At 43.2% G+C, this 9,803-nt stretch overlaps 1 protein-coding gene across 1 annotated transcript; it reads left to right on the top strand.

Annotated features, from left to right (window-relative positions):
* Positions 1 to 5,960: 5,960 nt before the first annotated feature.
* Positions 5,961 to 7,738, top strand: LOC143854522 (glyoxylase I 4-like). Its single transcript, XM_077364534.1, has 3 exons — positions 5,961 to 6,164; positions 6,964 to 7,072; positions 7,318 to 7,738. Exons 1-3 carry the CDS (start codon positions 5,998 to 6,000, stop codon positions 7,597 to 7,599), a joined length of 558 nt encoding a protein of 185 aa, XP_077220649.1. The 5' UTR covers positions 5,961 to 5,997; the 3' UTR covers positions 7,600 to 7,738.
* Positions 7,739 to 9,803: the final 2,065 nt, after the last annotated feature.

Raw genomic sequence — 9,803 nt, 5'->3', positions numbered from 1 at the left:
CCGGACTGATTTTGTAGTGTAGCGCTTTGCGCTATATCCAGTTCGGCTGGAAACTCAGTGCGGCCAAGCCGTCAGTCCGGCCTGGACATTCAGTGCGGCTTGAGATGGACTGATTTTTGTCCTGTAGCACTTTGCGCTATATCCAGTTCGGCTTGAGATGAACTGATTTTTGTCCTGTAGCGCTTTGTGCTATATCCAGTTCGGCTTGAGATGTACTGTTTTTTGTCCTGTAGCGCTTTGCGCTATATCCAGTTCGGCTTGAGATGAACTGATTTTTGTCCTTTAGCGCTTTGCGCTATATCCAGTTCGGCTGGAGATGACAGATGAACCTTCTTCAGGTTAAATTTTACCCACGCGTTATATCGAGTCTGGCTGGACATGTTCTGAACGGCTTAGGATGACCAAGTTTTATTGAACTTGGGTTTCCGAGAAGCGAGTACCCTAGTTTTAGCGAACTGGGTTTCCGAGCAGCGAGTACCCGAGTTTTAGTGAACTGGGTTTCCAAAGTACCCGAGTTTTAGTGAACTGGGTTTCCAAGCGGCGTTGGTTTTTGCATCCGGGCTGGTTCCGGACCAGGAGTGCGCTCCCAGTCTTTGCGGAGACAAGCCGTGGCGAACCAAGCAGCGAGTACCCTAGTTTTAGCGAACTGGGTTTCCGAGTAATTAGTACCCGAGTTTTAGTGAACTGGGTTTCCAGAGTACCCGAGTTTTAGCGAACTGGGTTTCCAAGCGGCGTTGGTTTTTGCATCCGGGCTGGTTCCGGACCAGGAGTACGCTCCCGATCTTTGCGGAGACAAGCCGTGGCGATCCAAGCAGCGATTACCCAGTTTTAGCGAATTGGGTTTCCAAGTAATGAGTACCCGAGTTTTAGTGAACTGGGTTTCCAGAGTACCCGAGTTTTAGTGAACTGGGTTTCCAAGCGGCGTTGGTTTTTGCATCCGGGCTGGTTCCGGACCAGGAGTGCGCTCCCAGTCTTTGCGGAGACAAGCCGTGGCGAACCAAGCAGCGAGTACCCTAGTTTTAGCGAACTGGGTTTCCGAGTAATGAGTACCCGAGTTTTAGTGAACTGGGTTTCCAGAGTACCCGAGTTTTAGTGAACTGGGTTTCCAGGGTGTACGAAGAGATTTGCAAAAGAGTTTCTATCATTCACATTCAACATATATTTACAAAGTCGCTTTCACGCCGGGTGGTCTATTACTGATAGTATCCTCTGAGGTCTTCGGCGGGTTCAGTCACCTGTGCTTCGTCTCTCAGATCAAGTAGTTCAATCGGCAAGGATTCTGATGCATCTTTGCCTTTTGAGTGCCATGGCATAGCACTCCCTGGACATTGGTTGATCTCCTCTGACCTCACCTACGCCGTTTGGCGTTATGAACTTCATTTTCTGGTGATACGCTGAAGCGACTGCGCGGATTAAGTTCTGCCCGGGTCGTCCCAAGATAGCGTTATAGACCGAAGTGGCCCTCACTACCTGGAAGTTGACCACCGCGAAGGCTTGACAGGGCGGCTCTCCGACGAGGACTGGGAGTTTAATCTGTCCTTTCGTTTTCACGACTTCCCCCGAGAAACCGAACAGATCGGAGTTTGCCGGCCTCAAACGGTCGTCTCCTATCATCATTTTCTCGAAAGCGTGATAGTACAAAATATCGGCCGAGCTCCCATTGTCGACCAGGATTTTCTTCAACTCCCAGTTTGCGACGAGCATGGTTAAGACCAGTGCGTCGTCGTGTGGCAGTATCAGATTGTTGAGGTCCGCATCTAAAAAGGAGATCTCATTGTCAGTCTTCATCTTCTTGCTGCATGTGTGCACGGCGTTGACTCGGCGTGCGTATGCTTTTTGAGCTGCAGATGATGTGCCCCCAGCGGCGGGTCCGCCCATAATCGTGCCGATGACTCCCCTTGGCTGGGATCGGTGTGCCTCTGGTTGTGGACTGGATGGCGGAGGAGATTGACCCCGGGCAGGGGGCGGCTGTGACCGCCGAGGGCTCCGGCCTTGGGGACTTTTCTCCTTGCGCTCTCTTTTGTGGCCGTCACTTCGGACATACCTTTTCAAGTAGCCCCGGCCAATCAGCAGCTCGATTTCTTCCTTGAGCTGCCAGCATTCGTCCGTGTCGTGGCCGTGGTCCCTGTGGAACCGACAGTACTTTGATTGGTCTCTCTTATTTCCCTTGGAGATCATTCTTGTTGGCCATCTTACGAATTCTTCTCCCTCGATTGCGGCTAGTATGCTTCTCCTGGAGGCGTTGAGAGGGGTAAAGTTCTCCTCCCTCCTCTGGGGGGACTTCTCTCTTCTGGCGATCTTCTCATCCCTACTCTGTTTAGTAGGGTTCTTGTCTTCAGAGGTTCTCCTCCGATTTGAGTCCAGGGCCGCCAGTGTCTCTTCTACCGATATATATTCCTCTGCCCCAGCCATCAGATCTGCTAGTAAGTGCGGATTCCGGCGGGCCACTGCTCGGCGGAAATCATTAGATCTAGCTCCTGCGAGAAGCGCGTTTGCCGCGGCTGAGGGATCTAGGTTTGGCACTTGGAGTGCCTCCCTGTTGAAGCGGCTGACGAAGGCTTTGAAAGATTCATTATCCTCCTGCCGCAAGGTCATCAGGGATGCTGTTGTTTTCCTTGGCCTGCGGCTGCTCATGAAGTGGCGGACCAGGTCTTCCCCGAAGTCATCGAAGTTGCTGATGGAGTTCGGTCTGATCCTTGAGTACCAGTCCCTTACTGCACCTGTCAGGGTCGTCGGGAATGCTCTGCAGAGGAAACCGTTTGACGCACCGTGGAGGAGCATCATTGTCTGGAACGTCTCCAAGTGGTCCACGGGGTCAGTGGTCCCATCATACTGCCGAATAGTTGGCATTTTAAATCCCCTGGGTGCTGGGGCACCCATCACGTCATCGGTGAACGGCGTTCCGCTTGAGAACGCCCTAGGCACGGGCCGGCTTTGATCCTTAGCCAGCTCTTCGATTCTGTGGTCCATCTCTTCTATTCTCCGCAGCATCGGGTCAGCTTTACGGTCTGGTGACCTGTTTCTTTCCACAGATTGGCTCGCCGCGGAGCCGGAGTGGCTCTCCGGACTCCTACGATGGGACCGGGATTTTGCCTGTGGTGCGCGCTCTTCATGAGCTCGGCGCCTTTGCACAGGGCGAGACCGCGATCTCAGGCGGTGGTGAGGTTCTGTATGGGCGTGGCTCGTTGACTCTCCTCCGTGAGGGCGCGACCTTTCCTGTGCAGGTCGTGGAGCTCCTGGAAGAGGCTGGGGAGGTGCTTGGATCAGCTGCTGGTACTGACCGACAAGAGCTGTCATTTGTTGAAATAGAGCTTGGACTTGATCCGGAGTGGGCGTAGGATTGAGGTGGTCCGAACGAGCCGGGCTCCGTTCGGCTGTAGCAGAAGTAGCCTCCACCTGTGAGGCGATTCGCTCACTCCGGGTCCTGCAAGGTAGCACTGCACGGGTAGTCCGTCCGGTTGGTACTCGAGCAGTCCTTCGTCCTGCCATTTTGTAAGGGGACTTGAACAGCTTTTAGTTCAGGGGTCCCACGGATGGCGCCAATCTGTTAGGCCTAAAATCGGTAACAGATATGACAGTGACGTAAGAGCCGAGCCGGAGGACCAGAAGAGCCGAAGTGGAGGAGCTGAGTAGCTGAGCCCTGCGTAAAGAGCAAACGAGGTCAGAATGACCAACCCGGAGTGTTACTCCGGACAGGCCCTTCGACACTCAAGTCAGTATGAGCAAGAGTGCAGAGCTCGTTTTAGGGTGGTGGATGAAGAAGTTATTACCCTGTTTATGAGCTTTGGAAGCCCTTTTATAGAGGGAAAACGGGGGTAGTTGAGGAGTTATTACTCCAGGACAGGTGTCGGCCAGCGATAGGTTCGAGCTCACATACTCTGCTGTAATTACCAAACTACCCCTGCTGATGCGGGGTCTGCGGTGTGCCATCCTTGGGCCACGTGTCGACAGCTAATAGGCTGCTATTTTTATACCCCATCACTAGTATTTTTTTTTGTGTGTGTGTTTTGAATGTCAGCCATTAAATTACTGAAAGGACCGAGATGGTCAAAATACAACAGAAGATTACAACCGAAAGACAATAGAGAAACAACAAAGAAAAAGAGTAACTCAAGGGGGCATATGGTCAAATAAGGTTAGCTCAACACTATTCACTTCCTATCTAGCTAGACCATCCGCCACTTGATTGGCAGAACGACGAATGTGATTGAAGGCTAGCATCTCATCAAAAAGACTATCAAATCTCCATGGATGAGAGTGTGAATCTTAAAGCCATCTAATAACATTCATGGAATCACCTTCAACCATACCATCACTGGTGATGACAAACAATATTTGTGGATCTGATTCCCATACGAGTGAAAGTGGTCCATGTTGCAACCGGAAGGAATTAAGCCCAAAGCCTTGAAACCCACTACATCACACAAGAATGTGTTGCGGTTGCGTTGTATTATGAAAGCTTCTATTATATGTAGAGAATAATCTGATAATCACTTGCACTCATAACGACTCAGTTGAGTTGACTCAACTTGACCCACCTTGGAGTCAGGTAGAGTTTTTGTGATTGCATATTGTCGATTATAAAAAAAACCCATTTTGTAGAGGTGTCAATGGACCTAGGCAAGCCAATGGATCCGAATGTGTCCATTTGATCTACATCCCACGAATTATTTTTGGATTGTGAGCCAGACATAGCAACAAAATCTGATGGAGCGCCTGGATCCGAATGAAGGGCGTACCAATGTACAAAAATGCTCCATATATGCCTATTCAAGATGAGTACTTACATATAGGGAGATGGTATTTTCACTCTCCCTGCATTACGCGCATGCTCCCTTTATAACGTGAGCTTACTTTTCACGTCAAATAAGGGGAGCTGTGCTCGCAATGCAGGGGGCATGCTCCCTTTATAACGTGAGCCTACTTTTCACGTCAAATAAGGGGAGCTGTGCTCGCAATGCAGGGGGAGTGAAAATATGATCGCCCGCTAATATATACTATTTAAAAACGCTACTTAAAATGAGTAATAATATTTTATTTCCAAAACTATTCCTCTCTGTCTGTAGTTTCTTCCTTCTTTCTTGCTTTAATCCTAAGTCTTAATTGTGTTTAACATAAGTAAGACCTAGGACACTGATGACAGTCTGACTCGAAATGGACCGTGACTCAGACTTAGAAAATAAAATCCGAAAAAGTACTGCAAAAAGAATCCGAACAGCAAGGGATTTGAACGGATCGTTTGACTAAGGCATAGGTAGATCCGATCTGAAATGGATCCATTGACCTGTATTAGAGGAGAAGTCGAGGAAGTCTTGTAACAAGCCCACTAAGGTGTATGTGGTGCTCACCAATCATGACCATAGCTTCACAACTAAGAGAATGGGATAATATTGGCCCACAACAGTGAAAAATGTGATAGAGTTTGCCAAAAGATGCAAGCCATGACACTCCTACAAAATTTGCTTTGGAAGACCGCCTCATAATATATGTAAAATTCACTATACAGGGAGTTGCTAGGCAATTTCCTAGAAAGCCATCTCACGGCCCACTTTTTCTCTCCTGGAAAAGGGAGCCACAAAATGGTTTTGTGCAAAATTGCCTAGCAAATCCCTAATTAGAATGGTTGTGATCCATTTCTCATGCCTCACCCACAGGAGTTAAGAACCCATGTGTTTCTATTCAAAGTGGTGGAGAAAATATATGGAAAACGCCAAGTTGTGATGTCCTTTTGCATGAATATTGCGTAGAAAGTTCACCTTCATTGCAAGTAAGGCTGAGAAAGGAACGAAAGAAGTTACATGGAAATTTCGGATTTCTAACCCACCGATCAAATGGTGTTTGGAGTGAGTCCACACTCCACAGAAGGAAGTTTCTTAGAAACTTCACATTTGTATGCAGTTTGGTGTCGTTTTTGTAAGTGATAATACAAAGCTTAAAATCCCGAATCAATCTCTTCTATATATTATAGACGTACTGCCCATGTTTTTGTAAGGGCAAATGAGAATCGAGGAAATTACCAGCTGTGATGATGAACTGCCACTACTCTCCCTAAATCACATCTCCTTTGTATGCAGATCAGTGAGGACTTCTGTAAGGTTTTATGAGGAGGTTTTGGGCTTTGTTCTTATCAAACGCCCTTCTTCTTTCAATTTCAATGGAGCTTGGTGGGTTCCTCTAAATCTCCATCTTTTTTGCTTCTTCTTAATTTCCTTATTTGAATTGTCACATAATATGTTTTGAATAGTCAAAGCATTTTTAAGCAGAAAGATTTCTCCGGAAAATATTTTCCATGCACAATTTATGGGAAAAAAATACAGTTATGGTTAATTTAGAGGGATATCATTAAAAATTGATGGAAGGTCTCTCTAAATAAAAATTAAATAGGTTGGTCAAAGTTAGCTTTTTTCCATATATAAAAAAAAGTAGGACATTTTAGAAATATTTTTCCTTTCCAAACTTTTCCAGACAATTCCTTCAAGTTCTCGTTCGAGTTTCTACTACCGAGTCAATTAAAACTCCTTTAACTCACCAAAGTCAATAAAAAATTAGCTGTGTCAGTCATCAACTCGGTTTAGTCGACTCCCTTTTACGAAAGGCTGATTTGTTGCCCGAGTCCGAGTTTTGAAATTCTATAAGAACTATTAATCTCTTTATTAGAATGGAAATCTCACATACTCCACCAAGGCCTCTAAAGAATGATTGAGAAAATGCGTCATTATGATTAGTGGTAAGATTATTTATTTTGCATATGAGGGTACAAGTAGCACTAGTGGTTTTGAACAAAAACTTGCTAGGAAAACACTCTGACTCGGACGAGAACTCGATCTATTTAAAACAAAGTCAACTCAGGCGAGTCAATGATTGACTCCAATGGGTATTTAAATAGTGGATGGAATACTGGCAAGACTACCTTTTATCACCAATTTTTAATGGGAAATAACTGATTTATCATGAATGTTGCAGGTTGTTCAATTATGGAATTGGGATACACTTGCTTGAGAACAATTCAATCAAAGACCCTCCTCCGAAATCACGAGTCATCAACCCCAAAGACAATCACATCTCCTTCCAAGTAAGAAAAATATGTTCCTCTAATCACAAAGTTTAATAACTTATCATTCATTCACATCTTAAGTTAATCCATCATTTGTGGCATAATTGTTTACGAAGCTTGCGAAACAACCAATTACGTACTCCAAAAGCTTAAGCTGTTGGAGTTGGTGTTATTTAATCATTTATACTTCGACAAAGATATAATAGTTTCTAATTCCTTTTTTTTGTTTTTGTTTCCAAACTTCTCTTTCGAAAATTTTGTAGTGTTCAGACATGGCTGTCGTGAAGAGAAAGCTAGAAGAGATGGGAATGAAGTATGTGACCGCAGTGGTCGAGGAAGGAGGAATCTATGTTGATCAGCTCTTTTTCCATGACCCTGATAGCTATATGATCGAGATATGTAACTGTGAAAATTTCCCAGTTCTTCCACTCTCTTCTTGCCCTCCCAAGCCAAAGCAGAGCACTTGGAAGAAGGTCAAATGTGGACTAATGGAGGGTTTGATGATGGAGAGCTTGAGCATGGATATGATAAATATTTCCATTTAGTTCCTTAAAAATTTGGAAATTATGTTCATGCCGTGGTTTAATCTAAACTTAATACCAATATGTATTTTCATAAGTTTGTGAGAGACCATGTATTGTTTCAATAAAATTATTAAGAAGAAATAGACCACATATTGGGCAAGCATATTGTTAATCAAAATCTATATTTTTAATCGACTTTAATGGAAATTCTAGTAATTTCTAACAATGTTGTTGTGGATGTGCAAGACTCCGAGTGCTGGACTTTTACAACTCAACAAAAGAAGAATATATTGATTATTTGAAATGAACAAAACATTATCCAAACATATATCATTTCAAAGGTTGTTCAAAATAAAAGATGGAGGGATTCCATTAAGAAAAGGTAAACAGTTGATTTTTTAGATTGTTTTATCTAATGCATGGGATATGTTTTGAGATGGGACCAAGACCATTTGGATTGCCTCATGACGTACGTGCTACAAGATTGAGCTCTTAATTTGATATACATGCTCCATATCCCCCTCTATTGGGCCCTAAAAGTGCCTTTTAGGCCATGTTTAGCAACCATGATAGTTTTGCTGATTCTCAGGTGAAGTTACGATAGGATATTGCCAAAGGCTAAATTGTTAGAGGTAATTAGGTCGAGCAAAGAGTGCTTGAAGCATTACACCCAACGTATCTAGTTTGGAATACCAAGTTTGTTACCTCCAACCCCTATATATAGAGATATACTAGGTTATTGACTGGTTAATGGACTCTAGCCCATGTAGGCCCACTATACCAGTCCATTATCTTATTGGGCTTATATTAGAACATACATGGGCTATATCATATACCCAATAATCTCCTCCTATGTTTTACATATAGCACAATCCAATAGATAGATAATGTGATGTCCAAACAAAATATTTAATCATCCATATCACCATATCAAAAAAGATCTGTAATCCAACTGAAAACAAGAATACTTTTACGAATAACCAAGAGTTTTCGAAATAATCTAAACTCAAACAAAAGCAGTTTCACATGTAAGTGAACTATTTAATCAACTGAAAGAAAATAATAGTTCCCTCATGGCTCTATAAGGATTCACTCATCAAGTAAGTCATCCTCATCAAGATCTAAATCGAGGCAATCTCCTCCATTTTTGCCAATTCTTGTAAATTACCAAATATGAATTTCATTAAAAATGAATCCAATCATTTGTGTAAATTACTAAAAGTATCTAATTCTACCAGAAGAACCTAGTACAATTTTATAATGGCTGGAAAGCAAATATCAATATCAATAAGCATCAACGTCAAGTTTCAATCAAGAACGGGACCTCAAAAGTTTCTTTTGCAAAGAACCATTCTATGTTTCCATTTGGAATGTTACAACCATCATATCCAAATTGAGTTAAGTTGTATCATCAAGTTTGGAATGAAACAACCTTCCCAAGAAGGACATGTCATCATATGTGGAATGACATAAAGACAATTGTAAACATCATTCAAACATATAAAGCGCTTATCTTGGCCAAGAAAGGGAGCTTCGAAAAATTCAAAATAACATGGTTGTAGGTTAAGACATGTCTACACAGTCTTTGACCTAATTACCTCTAATAATCTTGAAGCATTACACCCAAGGTATCTAGTTTGGAATACCAAGTTTGTTGCTTCCAGCCCTATATATAGAGATATACTAGGGTTAATGACTAGTTAATGGACTCTAGCCCATGTAGGCCCACTACACCGGTCCATTATCTTATTGGGCTTAATTAGAACATACATGAGCTATATCATATACCCAACATAAAACTCCTAAGGGGACCCGGTCACCTATTAACAAAAGAAGAACTCTACTCAAAATAGAGTTTTATTTTTCCTATTTTCAGCCATCTCTTCATTCTATGAAAAAACAAATCATGGATTGGCCTTAATATTTCTCTAAGACAGTATTCCTTAGATCAACAGTGACGATTAATGCTAGTCCCACCTAACTTCTAGCGTTGGATTTCTAGGCTTTGGGCTTCCTTTAGGCTCAATTTCTCGTCAAAGCATGTTTGGGAACTAGAATTTTTTATGTTTAAAGTAGGATCAGGGCATTCAATCAACATCTAATAATGCCATAATCACACATACAATATATCTAATCAAATCAATATGATAGCTCTATTGGTCTAAACGAATCTAACAATTCAAGTAATTAGAATACAAAGAAGAATTAAGAACCTGTCTCAATCG

The sequence above is a fragment of the Tasmannia lanceolata genome, unplaced genomic scaffold, assembly GCF_043159265.1.
Source record: "Tasmannia lanceolata isolate RefF3 unplaced genomic scaffold, GAP_Taslan_0.1 ptg000020l, whole genome shotgun sequence".
NCBI classification, from domain to species: domain Eukaryota; kingdom Viridiplantae; phylum Streptophyta; class Magnoliopsida; order Canellales; family Winteraceae; genus Tasmannia; species Tasmannia lanceolata.
Note: the sequence above shows the minus strand (reverse complement) of the source record. Positions and strands in the feature narration are given on the sequence as shown.